The sequence below is a fragment of the Salmo trutta genome, chromosome 31, assembly GCF_901001165.1.
Source record: "Salmo trutta chromosome 31, fSalTru1.1, whole genome shotgun sequence".
In the NCBI taxonomy this organism is placed as follows: Eukaryota; Metazoa; Chordata; class Actinopteri; order Salmoniformes; family Salmonidae; genus Salmo; species Salmo trutta.
In genome coordinates this window covers 18,654,496-18,680,630 of record NC_042987.1, presented here as the reverse complement: position 1 = coordinate 18,680,630, position 26,135 = coordinate 18,654,496, and the positions used below count along the sequence as shown (strand labels likewise).

Here is a 26,135-nt window from a genome sequence, read left to right as displayed (position 1 = left end):
CTCTCTTTCGTATCGTCCGAGATCCCTAAAGATTGGAAAGCTGGCGTGGTCATCCCCCTCTTCAAAGGGGGAAACACTCTAGACCCAAACTGTTATAGACCTATATCTATCCTACCCTGCCTTTCTAAAGTCTTTGAAAGCTAAGTTAATAAACAGATCACTGACCATTTCGAATCCCACCGTACCTTCTCCGCTGTGCAATCCGGTTTCCGAGCCGGTCACAGGTGCACCTCAGCCACGCTCAAGGTACTAAACAATATCATAACCACCATCGATAAAAGACAGTACTGTGCAGCCATCTTCATCAACCTGGCCAAGGCTTTCGACTCTGTCAGTCACCGTATTCTTATCGGCAGACTCAATAGCCTTGGTTTCTCAAATGACTGCCTCGCCTGGTTCACCAACTACTTCGCAGACAGAGTTCAGTGTGTCAAATCGGAGGGCCTGTTGTCCGGAGGTCTCTATGGGGTACCACAGGGTTCAATTCTTGGGCCGACTCTTTTCCCTGTATATATCAATGATGTTGCTCTTGCTGCGGGTGATTCTCTGATCCACCTCTACGCAGACGACACCATTCTGTATACATCTGGTCCTTCTTTGGACACTGTGTTAACTAACCTCCAAACGAGCTTCAATGCCATACAACACTCCTTCCGTGGCCTCCAACTGCTCTTAAACGCTAGTAAAACCAAATATATGCTTTTCAACCGTTCGCTGCCCGCACCCGCCCGCCTGACTAGCATCACTACTCTGGGTGGTTCTGACCTAGAATATGTGGACAACTACAAATACCTAGGTGTCTGGCTAGACTGTAAACTCTCATTCCAGACTCATATTAAACATCTCCAATCCAAAATCAAATCTAGAATCGGCTTTCTATTTCGCAACAAAGCCTCCTTCACTCACGCCGCCAAACTTACCCTAGTAAAACTGACTATCCTACCGATCCTCGACTTCGGCGATGTCATCTACAAAATAGCTTCCAATACTCTCCTCAGCAAATTGGATGCAGTCTATCACAGTGCCATCCATTTTGTTACCAAAGCCCCTTATACCACCCACCACTGCGACCTGCATGCTCTAGTCGGCTGGCCCTCGCTACATATTTGTCGCCAGACCCACTGGCTCCAGGTCACCTATAAGTCTATGCTAGGTAAAGCTCCGCCTTATCTCAGCTCACTGATCACGATAACAACACCCATCCGTAGCACATGCTCCAGCAGGTATATCTCACTGATCATCCCCAAAGCCAATTCCTCCTTTGGCCGTCTTTCCTTCCAGTTCTCTGCTGCCAATAACTGGAACGAATTGCAAAAATCGCTGAAGCTGGAGACTTATATTTCCCTCACTAACTTTAAACATCAGCTATCTGAGCAGATAACCGATCGCTGGAGCTGTACATAACCCATCTGTAAATAGCCCACCCAATCTACCTACCTCATCCCCATATTGTTTTTATTTACTTTTCTGCTCTTTTGCACACAAGTATCTCTACTTGCACATCATCATCTGCTCATCTATCACTCCAGTGTTAATCTGCTGAATTGTAATTACTCCGCTACTATGGCCTATTTATTGCCTTACCTCCTCACGCCATTTGCACACACTGTATATAGACTTTCTTTTTTTCTATTGTGGTATTGATTGTAGGCTTGTTTATTCCATGTGTAACTCTGTGTTGTTGTTTGTGTCGCACTGCTTTGCTTTATCTTGGCCAGGTTGCAGTTGTAAATGAGAACTTGTTCTCAACTAGCTTACCTGGTTAAATAAAGGTGAAATAAAAAATAAATAAAAAATAATGAAATTATCTTCCAAGATATCCAGATTGAGTAATTATGTTGATATAAGTTGCTGTGAAAATGTTACTTTCCAGTGAAGAAGACACGCTATGTTACTGCTGCATAAGTAGCTAAGTTGTTAATATATCAGTTTGTAAAAGTATGTAGAAAAAAACTGGTTCTGCTTTTCTGCTTTCTGGAGTCAATGAAAAAAACTAAAGTCATTTGAATCTCTAACACTAGAAGGCGATCAGTAGCTTTATCCAATATTTGTGTGTTCTGCAGTTTGCTTGCCACTTTACCTGGTCAAGGGTAAAACAGCCATATCAGCATCTTCCCTGTGGCTCAGTTGGTAGAGCATGGTGTTTGCAACGCCAGCATGGTGTGTGCAACGCCAGGGTTGTGGGTTCGATTCCCACAGGGGGCCAGTACAATTTTTTTAAATAAAAAAATAAAATAAAATTATGAAATGTATCCATTCACTACTGTAAGTTGCTCTGGATAAGAACGTCTGCTAAATGACTAAAATGTAAATGTAAACAGCCCTACATCTGTTTAAATTTGGCCATACCTGTCCTGTACATGCTCTGCATACATTATAGCTACAGTACTGTATGGTGCATGACGGCATAAACTGGAAACTTATTATGAAGGATTTAACACAAAATGACATACAGAATGAATGTCTATGGGATTTATTCACCGTGGAGAGACCATGGTGGAGACAGGCACATTTCACAGTTCCATTGGATTACATGGCTCTGTCTATGTCTCTCTGTATAACCCTTAAGTAAATGTGCTTACTGAAAGCAAAGTACAACTTTACAAACTGTTCATCCTTATTATTTTCTTTCCACTGCCACATGTAGACTCAAAACTGTAAAAACACTAAAAACATGCAGGCAGTGTACTAGAAAAAAACTTTTTGATACTACTAATGCTTTTCACACTACAACCATATTTGCATAAATCACGATGCATTTCAAAGGCCGTAGACCTGAATGGGAAAACTTTGCCACGTAACTAGTCTTCAACCGTTTAAGCTGGAAACTCGATTGAAACTTTAAAACATGCAGACCGGTCTGGAATGGTGTACTTGTATATAGCTTTTTTATACCATTTATACTTGTTGAACTATAACCATTTAAAATGTACATAAAAGCTCCATAGGTTTGAATGGGAAGTATTTGAATTCACCACTTCTCTTGAACCATTAAAGCTACCAACACCAAAATAACTTTAAAACACACAGACTGGCACTGGTACACTATTGTTGCTTGAAAAAAATGTGTTATACTACATATACTTTTCACACTACAACCATATTTGCATAAATCCAAATGTATTTCAGGTGCCATAGACTTGAATGGAACAAATTCCAGTCGCTACAAGTATTCGATCGTTTGAGCTACAAAATGGCCTTCAAACTTTCAAACGTGCAGACTGGTTGGTGGGTGCTGAGCAATGTTCGCTCAAATTTTTTGTCAGTGACAAAATTTCAGGTCTGCTGATCGCAAACCTGAACGTTGTGAAAATTCTGTGCAACTTCTGTTTACTGTGAACACTACCCGCTTTAAGTTACAGTTATAACAGTGGCCAAGTAGGCTACAGTAGCTATTTGATCATAATGTAGGCCTACCAGACTGGCCTACCATCAAGAACAATGGAGAAAATGCATCCCATAACATTTTAACATGGAAATAGCTGTCCTATCATTCAGCCAACAGTAGCAGCCAATGTGTTGTGTTCAATGTAGGCCTACATTCCATGAGACTTAAAAAAAAAAACATGCAGGGCTTGATATTAACCTGTTTATCCACTTGCTAATCAGACAAGGAGCTGACTGAAAATGTGTTGTTTGATGCAAGAAATCACTTTACAAAATCAAATGCATTATTGTTCCCATACCATTATTACAGAGAATAAGATAAATTATGCTACCCTCTGCCTACGGTCTACTTAGTTATTCAAGACCGTCTCAAAAGACAACACTGCCCCTTTAAGACAGAAAAAAGCTATTTTCAAAGTGCTAGAAATGCACATATTTTGTGCTCTTGTAGGAAGCAACCACTCCCCCATTGTTGACAAGAAATTAGCTATAACTGGGCTAATAACTCACTTACTAGCAAAGAATATGATCAAATGTGCTTAGGTGGCTACATGCAGCTTTCGATTTGATCTCAAAACAAGCGGTTCTACTCGCAACCGCTCATACTGTAAACACAGTCCAGTTCAAAGTGAATGGCACAGATCCATATATGGTAAGGTATGTTTGCATGTAGGCCTACTGCAGCTCTGATTGGTTATGGAGCACCAGTCTGTGTAGAGTATGGGCCTTAGTCATGCCTGTCAATGCAATAGAATCCTACTCCAATGTGCTCTGTCAACAAGAAAATCCCTTGCACAGTTAGCTTTGCCTACTAAGTCTTGCATAATTGTTTTGTTTCGATATGTTGCATTAAAAGTGGCTAATATTGCATTGATTCGATCACAATTCCCACAGTAAAAAGGGAAACGTTGATAGTGTTAACTAACAGGGAAAACTCTAGAAAGTTGAGTGATGTTCAATCTCGTGCTTCTCTGCGTGGGCTGATATTTCTTCTTCGTGGCAGTCCGAGGGGAGCTGCGCAACTGCGCACGAACGCAGCTTAGAGGGAACATTGGTTCTGAGTGAGGTTCAGTTTCTTGTGGCAGATGAGAGGGCACGGTGTAACTATAGCAACTCACCGCTGAGCCATGTAGCGTCGGGGTCATGCACATGAAGGTCTCCTCCGAAGATGTCCTCAATGGTGACTTTCTTTTTGAGGGCAAGGCTATCATCTGCAACTACCAGTGGAATGTATTAAGAAAACAAAACAATGGAAGAAGACATAATTAATAAGTTACAGCAATATGATCCTGTTAAGGTTCAATTCTCATTCACATGACTTACCTGCAACTAAAAAAGGGATCTGGCCATCTTTGTTATCTGGTTGCTGTCAGTCAGTCAGTACTCTGACATAGTAATACGTTTACAGTCTTCCTTTGTGACTTGAGCAGCCTTTAGCTGCAGGGAAGTGCATTTTCCATTTCCAAAAAAACGTTTATATTTTACTTTTCCTGCAACAAGTTGCCTGAGGGGTCATAAAAACAGACCAGGAAACGACGGGCAGAGTCTGACTATTACGTGCATTCTCTGTCTCTGGAGATTGTAGGACTTCCAGCAGCAGTTCCCAACTCACAGACACAGCAATTACGGAGAGGTTACAAAGGAGAAATAGACACTTGGCCCAGGGTAACTCTCTATTGATCCACCAGCATCGATTCACTGTAGCCTGGACAGTTTTTCAAGCAGCCATTACTCCCTCTACCCCCAGCTACACAATCCCTTCTGCAGTTGACAGCAAAACTGCAGACCAGACAGGGTAGACAACAGAGGTAAAAGGTTGAGTTATATAGAGATGGTGGTGTGTGTGTGCCTTTCAACCCCATATGCCCACGGTCTGGGAGCTATACAGTCAGTGCCTTTGCAAGTCTATACATTTACACATTCTCTTCATCTTTGGTAAATGACCAAGGAGAGCAATTCATTCCCAACATGTGGAAAATAGCAGCTCTGATGCACTGCCAATTATACAAATGACTAGAGCTATTACTGCATAATAATTTCCATTAAATGACACTGAATGGTGTTATACATTAAATCCCCATTACCTTGCGAGAGGATGACCTCACCTCGTCTCTCTGAAAAACCAATATGCAATCTCCAAGCTGACACATTACCATCACCTCCTCTACTCCTGGCTGTCTATGAATGAATGGGCTTATGAAATGAAATGACCCACTGGGCTGTCTGCTAGCAAGGCCAATTGTAATCCCTCTCAATCTAAGTAGAAGTTTTCATTTGGCGGGCTGACTCCGGTATGAATATGTCTTGATTTAAAGGGGCAATCTGAAGTTGCCACATCTATTTTGGGACTTATAAATTCATGATATGTACCCGTTGATTCCTGAAGAATATAACTGATAAAGGTCTTGTGAGCTTAGTTCAACTGTCGTACCCCACCCGAACCCAAAATATAAGCTTGTTAGATTACAATGTTTTTAAACTAAGTAAATGTAAACGAACACTGCATAGCCTGAAAACATGGTCAAAACTATCATGTTGATATCATGGATGGTCAGTCCTTGCATAGCTCTGTCTGTGAATTTGAGAGTGGTTACATTTCTCCAGACCCATCCTGCAGCTTTTTAGCGAAACGGTGTCTGGGAGACGGAATTGTACAACATTTGTTTGGGAAGTGATGCTGTGTCTGCAGTGTTACGTATTTGATAGTGTGTGTGGTGTAATCTAACCGATTGTAATGGGTGTTTCTAAGTGTGTTTTTATTCTAATATAGCTGAGTGTCTTTGTGTTATTACAGATTTAAAATCTTAATTTGATCACCCTGTTGCAGGAAAACGTTCCTGTAATGCAGAAAATGATTAACTTGCACTGTATTTTAGGTTTAAAAAGACTTCTGAAGTTTGTAATTTCCACTTTGAAATGTCAGACTTTTATTATGAAAAATGTGTCAGCCCCTACAAAATGTCCATTAATTATAATCCACATAATAATTCACATTTCCTGTTGCTGCAGTATTATTTTCCTACTGTAGCAAACTAGCTCAAATTAAGATCCTACATCTGTAGGATATGGTGTGGTGTTTGTAGTGTTCAGTAGCTGAGTGTAAAAGTGTATGCAGCTTTATGTGTTACGTACTTGGGGTGAGCACGATGACAGAGGTGACGATCAGAGACAAGATGATGCAGATGACCAGCAGGGCGATGACTATCCCCTTCCAGTTCCTCTGTGGAGGGGCACTGCCCACCAGCTCCTGCAACACAAACACACACACATTAGAGTTAATAAGGGTGAGTTGGGAGTAAAGGAGGGGAGGCACTGACAACTTGTGTTACTACTGCAGTACTCCTGTGATCGGCTCTCAGCCACACAGCTGTTGAAAGAAACTAGTGGGAATCTAAGTGACAGAATAAACTCTGAAGGTGGAAATGACAGGAAAAAACAAGAATATGCTGAAGACAGTTCCTTATGTTAGCATGTACCGCATTGGGAGATCCAGAGAACCTGAGCACATCCCCAAAGTATTTCACCTGAGGCTTCTGCGACACCTTTACACCGTAATACGCCTTTCCTCTCCTACAGGCAAAGCCAAACAGATGCTAGATGGTCTATATATGAAACCCTATTACTCTAAACACATACAGTCAAATCCAAGTGACATACAAAACCTAAGTATTCCCTATGGTGGTGCAGTGGCTGTATTGGTTAACCAATAAGACAGCCAATCGAATGTAGGCTGAGGCAGATAAATCACTGCACGGTTACACCATCTCATTTGCTCATATAAAAAGCCAAGCATGATATTACACAGCCTATCCATTGATAGTTGTGGTAAAGCAACATGGAGATTGGTTCATGAGACAAGTGTGAGTGTCCTATAGGTGAATCAGGGTTAAGGGAAAGACTATCTGTTGGATTGCTACTATATCTGTTGGTATCCAAGGCTGATTCTAGCCTAGTTCCAGTTCTGAAAGTGCTTTAACCAATTCCTCTGACTATCAAGGCCTGACAATAGAGTTGGATAAAGCACAGAGATCACAGAGATCCTGAAATAGGCTAGACGTATTGATGCAGAGAGCCAGTACTCTTGGACCCTGTACAGCGTCTCATCGTTAAGGTCTATGTCTCTCTCCTCTCCATTGTCACGGTACAAGCATCGAGATACTACGATACCAGATTTACCTTGGCAGAAACAAAGAACACGAAGCAGACCAAACTCTATGGTTCTTTAAAACCTTTATGTAAAATATTGTGTGCTATAGCTTGCAAAATATACAAATGTGATTCTGAGTGACACCATAAGGAAGTTTTTTCCAACATTAGGACTGTTTTTCTCAAGAAATTAAAGGGCAATTCTGCCATTTATCAACCTTATATTCAGCCTCTCCACCAAACCAGTGTCTACATAAACTCAGTAAAAAAAGAAACGTCCCTTTTTCAGGACCCTGTCTTTCAAAGATAATTCGTAAAAATCAAAATAACTTCACAGATCTTCCTTCTAAAGGGTTTAAACACTGTTTCCCATACTTGTTCAATGAACCATAAACAATTAATGTACATGCACCTGTGGTAGGCAATTAAGGTCAATTACGGTAGGCAATTAAGGTCACAGTTATGAAAACTTAGGACACTAAGGAGGCCTTTCTACTGACTCTGAAAAACACCAAAAGAAAGATGCCCAGGGTCCGTGCTCATCTGCGTGAACGTGCCTTAGGCATGCTGCAAGGAGGCATGAGGACTGCAGATGTGGCCAGGGCAATAAATTGCAATGCCCGTACTGTGAGACACCTAAGACAGCGCTACAGGGAGACAGGATGGACAGCTGATCGTCCTCGCAGTGGCAGACCACGTGTAACAACACCTGCACAGGATCGGTACATCCGAACATCACACCTGCGGGACAGGTACAGGATGGCAACAACAACTGCCCGAGTTACACCAGGAACGCACAATCCCTCCATCAGTGCTCAGACTGTCCGCAATAGGCTGAGAGAGGCTGGACTGAGGGCTTGTAGGTCTGTTGTAAGGCAGGTCCTCACCAGACATCACCGGCAACAACGTCGCCTATGGGCACAAACCCACCGTCGCTGGACCAGACAGGACTGGCAAAAAGTGCTCTTCACTGACGAGTCACGGTTTTGTCTCACCAGGGGTGATGGTCAGATTTGCGTTTATTGTCGAAGGAATGAGCATTACACCGAGGCCTATACTCTGGAGCAGAATTGATTTGGAGGTGGAGGGTCCGTCATGGTCTGGGGCGGTGTGTCACAGCATCATCGGACTGAGCTTGTTGTCATTGCAGGCAATCGCAACGTTGTGCGATACAGGGAAGACATCCTCTTCCCTCTTGTGGTACCCCTCCTGCAGGCTCATCCTGACATGACCCTCCAGCATGACAATGCCACCAGCCATACTGCTCGTTCTGTGCGTGATTTCCTGCAAGACAGGAATGTCAGAGTTCTGCTATGGCCAGCGAAGTGCCCGGATCTCAATCCCATTGAGCACGTCTGGGACCTGTTGGATCGGAGGGTGAGGGCTAGGGCCATTCCCCCCAGAAATGTCCGGGAACTTGCAGGTGTCTTGGTGGAAGAGTGGGATAACATCTCACAGCAAGAACTGGCAAATCTGGTGCAGTCTATGAGGAGGAGATGCACCGCAGTACTTAATGCAGCTGGTGGCCACACCAGATACTGACTGTTACTTTTTATTTTGATCCCCCCTTTGTTCAGGGACACATTATTCAATTTCTGTTAGTCACATGTCTGTTGAACTTGTTCAGTTTATGTCTCAGTTGTTGAATCTTGTTATGTTCATACAAATATTTACACATGTTAAGTCTGCTGAAAATAAACGCAGTTGACAGTGAGAGGACGTTTCTTTTTTTGCTGAGTTTATGTGAAAACAACACGTTTCTATGATCTGTGGTTAAAAAAGATAAGAAGAAAGGTCCTAAAAAAATGCTTCTCTGTGACATCACAGGGTAGGATTAAAAGTAAAAAACTGTGATCAGTGTTGGGGAGTAGTGAACTACATGTTGTTCATCTAGTGATTTAATTACATTTTGCATTAGCTTGGTGGTAGTTGAACTAAATTCAAATATTTGTAGTGTTTTCAGTAGTTAGCTACACTGCATGGTAAAAAAAGTAATTAACTACTGGAACTACACACTATTTTCTTCGCAAAAATAAAATAAAATATGGATGAAGTAGGCAAGAATTTCCTTTCGTTTTCGGCACCAGACTTGCCTAATTCTCACTTGAAACACTTTTTGTAATTCTTACTTTCTGCAGGCTAAATCACTTCTGTCAACATGTGGCTACAGACTGATCTGTTCTATGACATTTCAGATTAAGATATGATATTTTCTTATGAAGTACACATGTAGCGAAAAACAATTCTAAGTATCTTTAGGTAAGTAAACAATATTTTTCTTCAGGGTAGCTTTATTGTATTTTAACTTCTTCCAGTGTGAAGTAATTGACAGCTTGGTAAACTATTTTCAGAGTAGCTTCCCCCAACAATGAGAGTGATTTTCAAACCCCAAAAAGTTTCTCGCCCAATGGAGGGTATTTTCTTGCTCCCCCACGCCACTGTGAATGTCATACAGTTTGAAAATCACAGTTAAAAAAAAAATGGAACTTTTTAACTTAATATTGTTTTCTACAAAACGTAGAAATGTGCTATCTCACTCATATGTTGACAATGGTATTGTGCTGGAGATGATGAAAATGAGGTTGAAAAGTGGTGGAGTTGCCCTTTAAATCTGTTCCATGTTTTGTTTCCTTGCCACGATACTTCTGCATATCGCGATACTGGTATTGTGTCAACCCTAGTGTGTATGTGTTTGCATGTGTGTAACAGCAGCAGTTTCTTATATTATTGTTGCTGCGGAGGCATCTCCCACATATTCAACTGATAGTGAGATAAGGCTGGAGACTGAGATAGAGGAAATTAATCTGCCTGTGTTATCACCTCCTAATGGAAAATCTCCAACTGTGGATTCATCAGGAAATCACTGTCTGCTGCCCTCTGACCTCCAGAAAGAATAAACAAATGAATAATATGGTCTGCAGATCAAATGTACAGATCAAGGCCCATAGATATCGACAGTACACTGCAAAGGTTCAGGTGAGAATGTATTACAACCAGTCAATCGTCCATTTTGAACACTCAAAGACTTTTGAACACTTTGAAGACAACCTTTGAGAGCCTGGCATCACGGCTACAGGTGAAGCCAGGTGGACAATACACCACTTTCAAACTCCTAACATTGCTGAGCCTCTCACCTTAAACGACTGTTTTTACTGTCGTTTTTTATCTTGCCAACGCTGTCGCGCACACTAAATGACGTGGCACACACTACAAGATTCTTTACTTGGTCGGCAGTGAGCATTCTGGATACCACGCAGTCACGCAAAAACAATTATGTGATTAGATTGTTAACGTAGCTAGAATAAGCTACAGCAGCCTCAAATGTTTTCAGTCAGACATTCACACCTGTCATACAGAGTTCAAATATCTAGCCAACATTTTGAATTGAATAACATTGCTTGGGAACTTCTGAGCTGTAAGGATTTGACACTTTGGCTTTGGTGAAAGGCAAGTACAAATGCATACTAGTACAAGTCATCGCTCCTTCTCGAGAGTCTACACATTCTGGGTGAAGCTAAACAACATCATCATCATCTCACTGGCTTCTTCTCTGGCGAGCTCTCATTGGCGTTGCACACTACGAGAGCATTGCATATATATCGTGCCGATAAAATCAAACATGTTTGAAAACATCGGGACGTCTGGGACTGCTCAAATACGGGATCGGTAGCCCTCAGAGTGCCTCTCTGACTCGCTCACATTAAACGAGCGTCAGTGACGGCCGCCCGCCCCGAGTAGGCAATGACATGGGGATTTTGTCTTCAATATCAAAAACTTGTCTGGGACAAGTTTGTATTGTGTAGTGTACACCAGGCTTTAGAGGTGACTGGTAGCCTAGCGTTAAGAGCGTTGAGCCAGTTATCAAAAGGTTGCTAGTTCGAGTCCCTGAGCCAACTTGGTGAACAATCTGTCGATGTGCCCTTGAGCAAGGCACTTAACCCTAATTTTTCCTGTAAGTCGCTCAGGATAAGAGCATCTGCTAAATGACTCAAATTTAAAATGTTATGGCTCAGTGATAATAGAACCTACAGCAGAGGTAACATCCCACTGGGCACACACTGGTTGAATCAACATTGTATCCACGTCAATTCAATGAAATGACATTTAACCAACGTTAAATTGACCTCTGTGGCCGTAGGGATATCCAATTACATTCTATTCTAACCGAGGAGCTGGGAAAGTCTTTGCTCAACAGAACCATACTAGCCATCTTGATGCCAGTCTAAATAGCCTGTGTGAATATTCAATCTCTCCAGTCTGTAGGCTTTTTCGACCTTTTGCCTCCTCTCTAGTCTCCTGCTCCCTTCTCCTCCTCTACAGTCTACTCCTTCCCTTTACCTCATCAACATGCTCACAGCAGGGCTGTTCAACACGAGTCCAAGGCGGGCCAGTATGAGCCCCGGAGAAGTAAACAAAATTGGGAATATTTCAGAAACATCCTACACCTTACTTCCTGATGGAAATATGCAGGTATCTTTATACACGCAGCCAACACTAAATCCCCTTTTAACAAGAGAGACTATCTTCTATATATTTCTCTTCTATTTGTTTGTCTGTATTTCTCAGTTCTTGTAGCAACCTGTGTGTCAGCCAACAGGTCCTCAGTTCACCGTTTCACCAACACCTGCCAGCTGCTGTTGTCATCTGAAACACCTACCTGGTTACTGCTAGCTACTGTCATTACCATCCATATCTCATCCTCTAGCAACAATAGAACAAACACTGCTGTGACAATGTGTGAATTTAGGCACACTGCCTCCACACAAAACGGACCAGGTTGTTTGTGTATTTAGCCTGCAGACACATAGTACCAGTCCTGAATACAAATTATGTGTTGCGTGTTCATACTCCTTTAAGAGTCGAACTGATGGCAAAAAAACACTTTGCCATGCATAAACATGTAGTCTAATCTGCATAAATTCATTAAATGAGGTTGTACAATATTCTTATGGCGTTCATCAGCAACTCAACAAAGGGACAAATTTGAGCTAACAAATACTAACTCTACTGAAGTTAATAAAAACGATGTAGGCCTACCAAGACCTCCGTTGGCACCAATAACCATCTCACTACAGGAAAACAGACAGAGGCAGAAAAAACTCCTACAGATGTTATTTTTGTCCTATCTGCCAACAAGCCATATGCTCCAGCTCCACATTACAAAAACTGTACAAACTCAAACTTTAGCTTTCACCCCAAGAGTCAAGAATACTTCCTTTGAATGCAAGAGAAAGTGCAGAACTCTTGAGTGAGCTTCTTTGGGCATGGCATGGGAATTCTCATGCATTAGGCAGTCCTCATGTATTAGCCAGCACGCACTGGGTTTGACAACAATAAGAGGCTCCATCAATAAATGAGGACCAGAGCCATTTTCACCCCTGCTGTTTTTAGCAGAAATACACCACACCAAAACAAAGCGCGCCAGCGTAGTCCATCGCTCTCTCTCTGTTTCTCTCTCTCTCTCTCAATCAAAAAGAGTGGAAAATCACAAGAAGGAAAACAACAGATCTTCTTTCCATCACTTTTCCATCTTCATTCTATTTTCAGGTGTATGAGCTAAAGTATAAGATTGCGTATCCACCTCCCTCTCTATCTCCATCTCTTGCCTAATTCAGACAGAATTGCCGGTATGTTTCAGGTTCATATTGTCACGTGTACAAGAACAGTGAAATGCCTTTCTTGCAAGCACTTTCCCAACAATGCGGTAATTAATATCTGTAGTAAAAGTATTATACTATAAAGTAAAGCAGAACAAAAACACACAAGAAATAGAAATAAGAAGAACACGAGAAAGTAAGCTAGCTACTGTATATACAGTTCCAGGGTCAGTGCCAATACCATATTTACAATATACAGGGATACTTGAGTGGTAGAGGTAGACCTGTATAGGGGTAAGGTGACTAGGCATCAGGATATATGATAAATGGAGCAGCAGCAGCATATATGATGATTGTATGTGAGTGTGTGTGTATGATGACTGTATGTGAGTGTGTGTGTGTGTGTACAGTCGTGGCCAAAAGTTTTGAGAATGACACAAATATTAATTTTCATAAAGTCTGCTGCCTCAGTTTGTATGATGCCAATTTGCATATACTCCAGAATGTTATGAAGAGTTAGCAGATGAATTGCAATTAATTGCAAAGTCCCTCTTTGCCATGCAAATTTCCACTGCATTTCAGCCCTACCACAAAAGGATCAGCTGACATCATGTCAGTGATTCTCTCGTTAACACAGGTGTGAGTGTTGACGAGAACAAGGCTGGAGATCACTCTGTCATGCTGATTGAGTTCGAATAACAGACTGGAAGCTTCAAAAGGAGGGTGGTGCTTGGAATCATTGTTCTTCCTCTGTCAAGCATGGTTACCTGCAAGGAAACACGTGCCGTCATCATTGCTTTGCACAAAAAGGGCTTCACAGGCAAGGATATTGCTGCCAGTAAGATTGCACCTAAATCAACCATTTATCGGATCATCAAGAACTTTAAGAAGAGCGGCTCAAATGTTTTGAAGAAGGCTTCAGGGTGCCCAAGAAAGTCCAGCAAGCGCCAGGACCGTCTCCTAAAGTTGATTCAGCCGTGGGATCGGGGCACCACCAGTACAGAGCTTGCTCAGGAATGGCAGCAGGTAGGTGTGAGTGCATCTGCATGCACAGTGAGGCAAAGACTTTGAGGATGGCCTTGTGTCAAGAAGGGCAGCAAAAAAGCCACTTCTCTCCAGGAAAAACATCAGGGACAGACTGATATTCTGCAAAAGGTACAGGGATTGGACTGCTGAGGACTGGGGTAAAGTCATTTTCTCTGATGAATCCCCTTTCCGATTGTTTGGGGCATCCGGAAAAAAGCTTGTCCGGAGAAAACAAGGTGAGCGCTACCATCAGTCCTGTGTCATGCCAACAGTAAAGCATCCTGAGACCATTCATGTGTGGGGTTGCTTCTCAGCCAAGGGAGTGGGCTCACTCACAATTTTGCCTAAGAACACAGTCATGAATAAAGAATGGTACCAACACATCCTCCAAGAGCAACTTCTCCCAACCATCCAGGAACAGTTTGGTGACGAACAATGCCTTTTCCAGCATGATGGAGCACCTTGCCATAAGGCAAAAGTGATAACTAAATGGCTCAGGGAACAAAACATCGATATTTTGGGTCCATGGCCAGGAAACCCCTTAGTCCTTAATCCCATTGAGAACTTGTGGTCAATCCTCAAGAGGCGGGTGGAAAAACAAAAACCCACAAGTTTTGACAAACTCCAAGCATTGATTATGCAAGAATGGGCTGCCATCAGTCAGGATGTGGCCCAGAAGTTAATTGACAGCATGCCAGGGCAGATTGCAGAGGTCTTGAAAAAGAAGGGTCAACACTGCAAATATTGACTCTTTGCATCAACTTCATGTAATTGACACTTATGAAATGCTTGTAATTATACTTCAGTATTCCAAAGTAACATCTGATAAAAATATCTAAAGACACTGAAGCAGCAAACTTTGTGGAAATTAATAATTGTGTCATTCTCAAAACGTTTGGCCACGACTGTATGTAGAGTCAGTATGAATGTGTGTGCGTTTTATGTGTGTGAGCCAATTTAAGTGTGTGTGTGTGTGGGGGGGGGGAATGTGTGCACGTGTGTGTAGAGTACAGTGAGTGTGCATTTAAATAAAATAAAAGGGTCAGATGCCGATAGTCCATGCAGCCATTTTGTTAGCTATTCAGCACTCTTAAATCTTAGGGATAGAAGCTGTTCAGGAGCCTGTTGGTGTCAGACTTGTTACTCCGGTACCGCTTGCCATGCAAAAGCAGAGAGAACAGTCTATGGCTTGGATGGCTGAGGTATTTAACAATGTTTTGGGCCTTCCTTTCACACCGCCTGATATAGAGGTCCTGGATGGCAAGGAAGCTCGACCCCAGTGATATACTGAGATGTCCGCACCATCATCTGTAGCGCCATGTGATCGAGGGTGGTGCAGTTGCCATTTCAAGCAGTGACGCAGCCAGTCAAGATGCTCTCAATGGTGGAGCTGTATAACTTTTCCCTTCCTGTAGACTGTCTCATCATCATGGGTGATCAGACCTACCACCGTCGTGTCGTCAGCAAACTTGATAATGGTGATGGAGTCGTGCATGGCCACGCAGTCGTGGGTGAACAGGGAGTACAGGAGGGGACTAAGCACACACCCCTGTGGGGCCCCCATGCTGAGGGTCAACGTGGCGGAGGTGATGTTGCCTACCCTCACCACCTGGGGTCGGCCGGTCAGGAAGTCCAGGATCCAGTTGCAGAGGGAGGTGTTCAGTCCCAGGGTCCCTAACTTGGTGACAAGCTTGGAGGGAACTGTGGTGTTGAACGCTGAGCTGTAGTCAATGAACAGCATTCTCACATAGGTATTTCTCTTATTTAGGTGGGTGAGGGCAGTGCGGAGTGCAATTAATATTGCCGTGTCTATGGATCTGTTGGGGCGGTATGCAAATTGGAGTGAGTCTAGGGTGTCTGGCATGATGGAATTGATGTGTGCCATAACCAGCCTTTCAAAGCACTTCATGATTACAGATGTGAGTGCTACAGGGCAGTAGTCATTGTGGCAGGTAGCCTTAGAGTTCTTGGGAACAGGAATGATGGTGGTCAGCTTGAGATGTGGGGATTACAGACTGGGACAATGAGAGGTTGAAAATGACCATGAATATGCCTGTCAACTGTTCTGCGTATGCTCTGAGAACATGCCCTGGAATACAGTCCGGCCCCGCCGCCTTGCAAGTGTTGACCTGATTAAAAACCTTAGTCATGTGAGGGAAATGTTATGTTTATGTATCAAATAAATGCTACAAAGTATCAAATCAATGCTACTTTCTAATAACTAATTAGAAAGGTGCATGCAGGTGACTGACTGATCGTGTATGGAGGAATTCTCACTATCACTGTTCCTCAACTTGGCGGTACGCCCAGAATATTGCTATGGGAACAACCGAGGTATCTCAGTTTCAAGGTCTCAACTTGGAGAGAGAGAAAACCTCGTGAGGTATTGGTCAGTCAAGTGCGAGCCACCGGTAGTGATGAATTAATTATGCTAAATCATGCAAATATAACTTGTCTGTGTATAGCCGTATATAAGACAACTGCTGGGACTGCCCAGGCTTGATTGACATGTGTACTACGGCGCATTGAGTTGGTTGGAACCTCTCCAGCGCGCTGACAAATAAAGGATGATTTACTTAAGATTGACTTTGAGTGTCCCTGTGTAAGAATTTCCACGACACACATCGGCCTCGGAGAGCATGAACACCCAGTCCTCTGTGTCCTCTTGCATGGCTTGGTGTTGTTTTTAACTAAGTGTGCATAAAATGCATTGAGTTTGTCTGGTAGAGAGGCACCTTCCTTTGTAATCTGTAATGGACTGTAGCCCCTGCCACATGCGGCAGACGTCGGAGCTTTTGTATTTTCAAAAGAGTAGAATAGCATATATTGAGTTGAATTGTGTTACTTGTCTGTGCAGTTTATAGGCCACATGGCTATGCCGTGCACATGAAATCAATAATTTGTTATTTTGACACGTACATTCCCCTGCCCTGATCACAGTCAACACATAGTTAGATTATAACGGAATATTAAAGAATAAAATATAAATCATATTTTTCCAAAACGACTTGAGTGTCGTGAGAATGCGTTGAACCGCTGTCATATAGCAAAAAAGTGGTGCTTGAATGTGCTTTATAAATCTTAGAATCTGCTCTTTCCGATCATGTAAATAACGTAGACATCTGACCTGGATGAACCTCTGTAGGATGGTTTGAAAAAAATCACTTTTCTTAATCCACGTTTCATATTTTTTTCCTCCACTCTCTCCGCTTTGTGCCATACCATGTACATTGATAGCTTGCTAGCAAACCAACTGAAGTTTTAATAGTAGCAGCAGACAGTTATCTAAATAGGACTAATCATAGTCAAATATGCTCAACATAAACATCCAAGTAGATATTGCAGCCTATAGCTTTTGCAACTGCAAGAGAACAGGAATAGTGGAGTGACTTGCATAGTTGCGCACGGGCTCATCTGGAAAAGAGAGGTTATGTGTAGCTGAAGAAGCTCATTTATATTAACCCATCATTTGTTGGCTAAATATTAGGCCTAATACTGCAGTAAATGAATCATCACCAGCCAATGTGATCACACCATCACATGCTATCTCTCCTTTTGAACTTCCCACCAGTTATTGTGGTTGAAGACAGACTACTAGCAGTTTGAAGTTGAAGTTAGAAACTTATGCATATTAACCCATTATTTATTAGCTAAATATAAGGGCCTTTAAATATTTACCTGTCGAAGTAAGAACAAAAATGAAATGGCAGATCTGTGTGTGTTCCCCCAGGCTAAATGCTAAAGCATTTCAGTGACAATAGACACTTAAATGAAGATAATAAATGCATTAAAAGCATTTATTTAAAGCTTGTGATTGACAAAGACAATTTTGATGTTGGACAACAATAGAATGTTCATGATTTAATGCATGCCAAAGCCGGTAAGATGAAAGGCAAAGTTTAAAACTGAGGCATTAGCGGGACTTTTAAAAATAATACCGCATTTATGACTACCGGCAATACCTTTCAGATATAAAGGCGGTAAAAAGTTGATGGCATGGTAAAATTGACGGCTTTTCGTCTGTGTATGAATGGGATATTTCTCTCTCCATCTCGATGTCCCCATATCTCTCTCGCTGTCTCCCTGCTTTCTCCGCTCTCTTTGCTGAAGTGTGAAATGGATCTTTCCTCATCTCTGAGCACCCGGTTTCCACGGTAACCAAGAGAGTCCTGGGCTGTTTTAAACACGTAAAAGACACACCTTCGCCACGGCCATCTTTGCCATCGGTCCAAACAATTAGCCAAGCAAGGGAAGTTGGCAACATAAGCCCCTCAGCCCCTGTTTGTGATTGAGTGTGCAAGTGTACAATTCTGTTCACTCCGGGGAATGAAACGTCAAATACAGTACAGACTTGAACAGGTGACCAGAAATACAGGAGTACACACTTGAACAAGTGACCAGAAATACAGGAGTACACACTTGAACAGGTGACCAGAAATACAGGAGTACACACTTGAACAGGTGACCAGAAATACAGGAGTACACACTTGAACAGGTGACCAGAAATACAGGAGTACACACTTGAACAGGTGACCATGCAGTCCAAGACAGATTCGCCTGGTAGTCGTCTGACACCTGTCACATGATCTATCACTCAAATGTCACATAGCCATAGCCTGATGGGGTCAAGAGGGGTCAAGCCCTGCCCTGTGAGTGGCTGGGAAGTGACTGACTGGGGTTAACTTCTCCCCTGAAACGACATCATCAAGAAATCATGGGCATTAACTAGTGAAATTAAGAATGCATGCCAGCCCAGCAGGGTATTTAGTAGGGATTGAACTAGGGCACCTGTCTGAGGCTAGTTTGCCACCTCCCACTGCTCTATTCGGAAACTTGGACCCTTCTGTCCTCCTGCAGTCAATCGAGGTCTGAATAGGACCAATTAAGTCTATTGTCGGAGGATAATGGGCACCAACTGCTCTTTGAATCAGATACCTGCTGTGGACATTATGATAAAGGGGTCAACTGTGATGGGTAGGCCTACAAATCAACGTGTACCCACTCCATTCAATATAAAGTACTGTACTCTGCCATGGCATAACACGTTTGATAGCGTAAGGAAAGTACCGGCACACATACTATACACTTCAGAAGAGAAAATGTCCTAAAGTTCACTGAAGGGGGCTCACTGAAGTGACTCATACCATTGTATTTCACTGTGTTGAAATACAATGGTAAAATACTTAGGACTAAAACAAGTGCATTGTGTTGTCCTCCTTTAGACTCCACCCAAAACCTATTCAATTATTTATACCTCAGCCTTTTATTCCTTTCTGTGATTTTTCTTTTGGAATTAATTATTTAATATCTATCTTCACCTAGAGAATGTTTTGTTCTGCTACAGTGATTGCTGTGGTAACCTCCTCCTACATTGGAATGGGAAATTAGTGAGATTCAGAGAAATTCTTTGTCACACCCTGATCGGTTTCACCTGTCTTTGTGCTTGTCTCCACCCCCCTCCAGGTGTCGCCCATCTCCCCCATTATCCCCTGAGCATTTATACCTGTTGTAAGAATATGTCAAAGATAAATACACATTGCAGAGGACGAGAGGACTAGAATTAACGATCAATGGAACTAGTGGTTTTTCTGTAATAGGGAATTATTTATCAATGGGTCAGAGACATGGGAGGAATTTGTCTATACAGTGAGTCTGAAATAGGACATTTGTTATTTGGCCATTGGCCCAGTTGTACAGCAAGAACAATTGGACTGGTCCCCCCTACCACACGGAACCCCACTAATCTACAGACGGAAACGCACGAGGTGGCTAAAAACAGACCTCCCTCCATCTTCTACCAGCTTGCTACCTATGGCTCGGCTAGCTATCTAATTCTCACTGGACCCTTATGATCACTCGGCTAAGCATGCCTCTCCTTAATGTCAATATGCCTTGTCCATTGCTGTTCTGGTTAGTGTTAATTGGCTTATTTCACTGTAGAGCCTCTAGCCCTGCTCATTATACCTTATCCAACCTCTCAGTTCCTCCACCCACACATGCTATGACATCTTCTGGTTTCAATTATGTTTCTAGAGACAATATCTCTCATCACTAAATGCCTAGGTTCACCTCCACTGTACTCACATCCTACCATACCTTTGTCTGTACATTATACCTTGAAGCTAATTTATCGCCCCCAGAAACCTGCTCCTTTTTCTCTCTATTCCGGACGTCACAGACGACCAATTCTTATAGCTTTTAGCCGTACCCTTAACCTCATCCTTCTCTGTTCCTCTGGTGATGTTGAGGTGAGTCCAGGCCCTGCAGTGCCTAGCTCCACTCCTACTCCCCAGGTGCTCTCTTTTGATGACTTCTGTAACCGTAATAGCCTTGGTTTCATGCATGTTAACATTAGAAGCCTCCTCCCTAAGTTTGTTTTATTCACTGCTTTAGCACACTCTGCCAACCCGGATGTCCTAGCCATGTCTGAATCCTGGCTTAGGAAGTCCACCAAAAACTCTGAAATCTTCATCCCTAACTACAACGTTTTCAGACAAGATAGAACGGCCAAAGGGGGCGGTGTTGCAATCTACTGCAGAGATAGCCTGCATAGTTCTGTCCTACTATCCAGGTCTGTACCCAAACAATTTGAACTTCTACTTTTAAAAATCCATCTCTCTAAAAACAAGTCTCTTACCGTTGCCGCCTGCTATAGACCACCCTCGGCCCCCAGCTGTGCTCTGGACACCATATGTGAACTGATTGCCCCCCATCTATCTTCAGAGCTTGTGCTACTAGGTGACCTAAACTGGGACATGCTTAACACCCCAGCCATCCTACAATCCAAGCTTGATGCCCTCAATCTCACACAAATTATTAATGAACCCACCAGGTACCACCCCAAAGCCGTAAACACTGGCACCCTCATAGATATCATCCTAACAAACTTGCCCTCTAAATACACCTCTGCTGTTTTCAACCAAGATCTCAGCGATCACTGCCTCATTGCCTGCATCCGTAATGGGTCAGCGGTCAAACGACCTCCATTCAACACTGTCAAACGCTCCCTGAAACATTTCAGCGAGCAAGCCTTTCTAATCGACCTGGCCCTGGTATCCTGGAAGGATATTGACCTCATCCCGTCAGTAGAGGATGCCTGGTCATTTTTTTTAAATGTCTTCCTCACCATCTTAAATAAGCATGCCCCATTCAAGACATTTAGAACCAGGAACAGATATAGCCCTTGGTTCTCCCCAGACCTGACTGCCCTTAACCAACACAAAAACATCCTGTGGCATTCTGCATTAGCATCGAACAGCCCCCGTGATATGCAACTTTTCAGGGAAGTTAGAAACCAATATACACAGGCAGTTAGAAAAGCCAAGGCTAGCTTTTTCAAGCAGAAATTTGCTTCCTACAACACAAATTCAAAAAAGTTCTGGGACATTGTAAAGTTCATGTAGAATAAGAACACCTCCTCCCAACTGCCCACTGCACTGAGGACAGGATACTCTGTCACCACCGATAAACCCTCTATAATTGAGAATTTCAATAAGCATTTTTCTACGGCTGGCCATGCTTTCCACTTGGCTACCCCTACTGCAGTCAACAGCACTGTATCCCCCACAGCTACTCGCCCAAGCCTTCCCCATTTCTCCTTCCATTCAGCTGATGTTCTGAAAGAGCTGCAAAATCTGGACCCCTACAAATCAGCCGGGCTAGACAATCTGGACCCTTTCTTTCTAAAATTATCTGCCGAAATTGTTGCAACCCCTATTACTAGCCTGTTCAACCTCTCTTTTGTGTCGTCTGAGATTCCCATAGATTGGAAAGCAGCTGCTGTCATCCCCCTCTTCAAAGGAGGGGACACTCTTGACCCAAATTGCTACAGACCTATATCCATCCTACTCTGCCTTTCTAAGGTCTTTGAAAGCCAAGTCAACAAACAGATTACCGACCATTTCGAATCCCACCGCACCTTCTCCGCTATGCAATCTGGTTTCAGAGCTGGTCATGGGTGCACCTCAGCCACGCTCAAGGTCCTAAACGATATCGTAACCGCCATCGATAAGAAACAATACTGTGCTGCCGTATTCATTGACCTGGCCAAAGCTTTCGACTCTGTCAATCGCCACATCCTCATCGGCAGACTCAATAGCCTTGGTTTCTCAAATGATTGCATCGCCTGGTTCACCAACTACTTCTCTAACAGAGTTCTGTGTGTCAAATCGGAGGGCCTGTTGTCCGGACCTCTGGCAGTCTCTATGGGGGTGTCACAGGGTTCAATTCTTGGGCCAACTCTTTTCTCTGTATACATCAATGATCTCGCTCTTGCTGCTGGTGAGTCTCTGATCCACCTCTACGCAGGCGACACCATTCTGTATACTTCTGGCCCTTCTTTGGACACGGTGTTAACAACCCTCCAGACAAACTTCAATGCCATACAACTCTCCTTCCGTGGCCTCCAACTGCTCCTAAATACAAGTAAAACTAAATGCATGCTCTTCAACCGATCGCTGCCTGCACCTGCCCGCCTGTCCAGCATACCTACTCTGGACGGTTCTGACTTAGAATATGTGGACAACTACAAATACCTAGGTGTCTGGTTAGACTGTAAGCTCTCCTTCCAGACTCACATCAAACATCTCCAATCCAAAGTTAAATCTAGAATTGGCTTCCTATTTCGCAACAAAGCATCCTTCACTCATGCTGCCAAACATACCCTCGTAAAACTGACTATCCTACCGATCCTCGACTTCAGCGATGTCATTTACAAAATAGCCTCCAATACCCTACTCAACAAACTGGATGCAGTCTATCACAGTGCCATCCGTTTTGTCACCAAAGCCCCATATACTACCCACCACTGCGACCTGTACGCTCTCGTTGGCTGGCCTTCGCTTCATAATCATCGCCAAACCCACTGGCTCCAGGTCATCTACAAGACCCTGCTAGGTAAAGTCCCCCCTTATCTCCGCTCACTGGTCACCATAGCAGCACCCACCTGTAGCACGCGCTCCAGCAGGTATATCTCTCTGGTCACTCCCAAAGCCAATTCCTCCTTTGGCCGTCTCTCCTTCCAGTTCTCTGCTGCCAATGACTGGAACGAACTACAAAAATCTCTGAAACTGGAAACACTTATCTCCCTCACTAGCTTTAAGCACCAGCTGTCAGAGCAGCTCACAGATCACTGCACCTGTACATAGCCCATCTATAATTTAGCCCAAACAACTAGCTCTTCCCCTACTGTATTTATTTATTTTATTTATTTTGCTCCTTTGCACCCCATTATTTATTTCTACTTTGCACTTTCTTCCACTACAAATCTACCATTCCAGTGTTTTACTTGCTATATTGTATTTACTTTGCCACCATGGCCTTTTTTGCCTTTACCTCCCTTATGTCACCTCATTTCCTCAGATTGTATATAGACTTATTTTTCTACTGTATTATTGACTGTATGTTTGTTTTACTCCATGTGTAACTCTGTGTTGTTGTATGTTGTTAAACTGCTTTGCTTTATCTTGGCCAGGTCGCAATTGTAAATGAGAACTTGTTCTCAACTTGCCTACCTGGTTAAATAAAGGTGAAATAAAAGAAAAAATAAATAAATAAAAGGACTTCTAATTGGTCAACCACAGGCTGGGCCTGGGTTTTAAAACTACATTCTGTCCCTTTGTTCTGTGGAGAGAACCACAGGAGAGAATCTACGAGGACAGGGGAGAATGACCATCTACCTCACCGTATGATATGTCCTCTTCGAATAAACCTATTTTCGTCCCCCTGATTTGCTTCGGGGTCTGTGTTATTAACTTCTTTGGGATAGGGGGCAGTATTTTCACGACCGGATAAAAAACGTACCCGATTTAATCTGGTTACTACTCCTGCCCAGAAACTAGAATATGCATATGATTAGTGGATTTGGATAGAAAACACTCTAAAGTTTCTAAAACTGTTTGAATGGTGTCTGTGACTATAACAGAACTCATATGGCAGGCCAAAACCTGAGAAGATTCCATACAGGAAGTGCCGTCTGACAATTTGTTGTCCTTCTGTTGCATCTCTATCGAAAATACAGCAACTGTGCTGTAACGTGACATTTTCTAAGGCTTCCATTGGCTCTCTAAAGCCGCCAGAAAGTGGAATGGGGTGTCTGCTGCCTCTGGGCAAAGAACAGCAGCAAGAATTTGTTAGTGGTCAGCCTGGGGACAGTGAGACTGAGATGTGTGTTCACGAGACTACTCCATTTTTTTCTTTCAGCCTTTCAATGAATACAAAGTTGTCCGGTTGGAATATTATCGCTATTTTATGAGAAAAATAGCATAAAAATTGATTTTAAATATTTTTTTGTCACGAAATGCGCTCGCGCGTCACCCTTCGGATAGTGACCGGAACGCATGAACAAAACGGAGCTATTTGAATATAACTATGGATTATTTGGAACCAAAACAACATTTGTTATTGAAGTAGAAGTCCTGGGAGTGCATTCTGACGAAGAACAGCAAAGGTAATCCAATTTTTCTAATAGTAATTCTGATTTTAGGTTGTCCCAAACTTGGTGGGTGTCAAATTAGCTAGCCGTGATGGCCGAGCTATGTACTCAGAATATTGCAAAATGTGCTTTCGCCGAAAAGCTATTTTAAAATCGGACATAGCGATTGCATAAAGGAGTTCTGTATCTATAATTCTTATGTTATGTGAACATTTATCGTGAGTAATTTAGTAAATTCACCGGAAGTTTTCGGTGGGTATGCTAGTTCTGAACATCACGTTAATGTAAAAAGCTGGTTTTTGATATAAATATGAACTTGATTGAACAAAACATGCATGTATTGTATAACATAATGTCCTAGGAGTGTCATCTGATGAAGATCATCAAAGGTTAGTGCTGCATTTAGCTGTGTTTTGGGTATTTGCGATGCATGCTAGTTACTTGGAAATGGCTGTGTGGTTTTATGTGTCTATGTACTCTCCTAACATAATCTAATGTTTTGCTTTCACTGTAAAGCCTTTTGGAAATCGGACAACGTGGTTCGATTCAGGAGAAGTGTATCTATAAAATGGTGTAAAATAGTCCTATGTTTGAGAACTTTGAATTATGACATTTTGTGGTTTTAAATTTGGCGCTCTGATTTGTCACTGGCTGTTGAATAGTGTGGGACGATTTCGTCCCACCTCCCCTAGAGAGGTTAAAGAATAACATCAACTTCTAACACTGTGTTCTTTGTTTGTCTGTTGCCCGTTAGTCTTGTCTTGTCAGCTCTTACCAGGGTGCTTTCCCGTTTTCCTGTGTTTGTTTGGTTCCTAGTTTTCCCGGTTCTGACCATTCTGTCTGTTCTGATCCCGAGCCTGCCTGCCGTCCTGTACCTGCCTGACTCTGACCTGATTACGAACCTCTGCCTGCCCTGACCCTGAGCCAGCCTGCCATCCTGTACCTGCCTGACTCTGACCTGATTACGAACCTCTGCCTGTCCTGACCCCGAGCCTGCCTGCCATCCTGTACCTGCCTGACTCTGACCTGATTATGAACCTCTGCCTGCCCTGACCCCGAGCCAGCCTGCCGTCCTGTACCTGCCTGACTCTGACCTGATTACGAACCTCTGCCTGTCCTCGACCTGCCCTTTGCCCCGTGTTATAATAAATTATTGAGAACTGTACTATCCACCTCCTGTGTCTGCATCTGGGTCATAATCTGAGACGTGATATTCTTGTAGAATGTATGAATCCATCACTGACAATGCTGCACAGAAAAGTAATCAGAACATAACAACATAAAATATTACAGCGCAACTTTGGTTGGGGAGGACATAAACTGGCGGGGGATCTGGGGGTCCTCCCACAGGATTTTCTGGGCATCTACAACTCATTTCCTGCATTTCTACACAATTTATTGAATGTGGCTGCTAACATGATTATGGATCATCCGGAATGAATCGTTAATAATGATTAGTGAGAAATTATGGACGCACAAATATCATACTCCCCCAAAAATGCTAACCTCCCCTGTTACTGTAATGGCAATACACCATTTCTTTTTGG

At 42.9% G+C, this 26,135-nt stretch overlaps 1 protein-coding gene across 3 annotated transcripts in view; it reads right to left on the bottom strand.

Annotated features, from left to right (window-relative positions):
• Window positions 1-26,135, bottom strand: part of LOC115169675 (dipeptidyl aminopeptidase-like protein 6) — a 142,119-nt gene that overhangs the window by 36,342 nt on the left and 79,642 nt on the right. For all 3 annotated transcript variants that reach the window (XM_029725553.1, XM_029725551.1, XM_029725552.1), the window contains exons 2-3: window positions 6,520-6,634; window positions 4,506-4,604 (exon numbers count right to left, since the gene is read on the bottom strand). In XM_029725553.1, coding sequence (XP_029581413.1) covers window positions 4,506-4,604; window positions 6,520-6,634 — 214 coding nt within the window. The remainder of the gene's footprint in view (window positions 1-4,505; window positions 4,605-6,519; window positions 6,635-26,135) is intronic.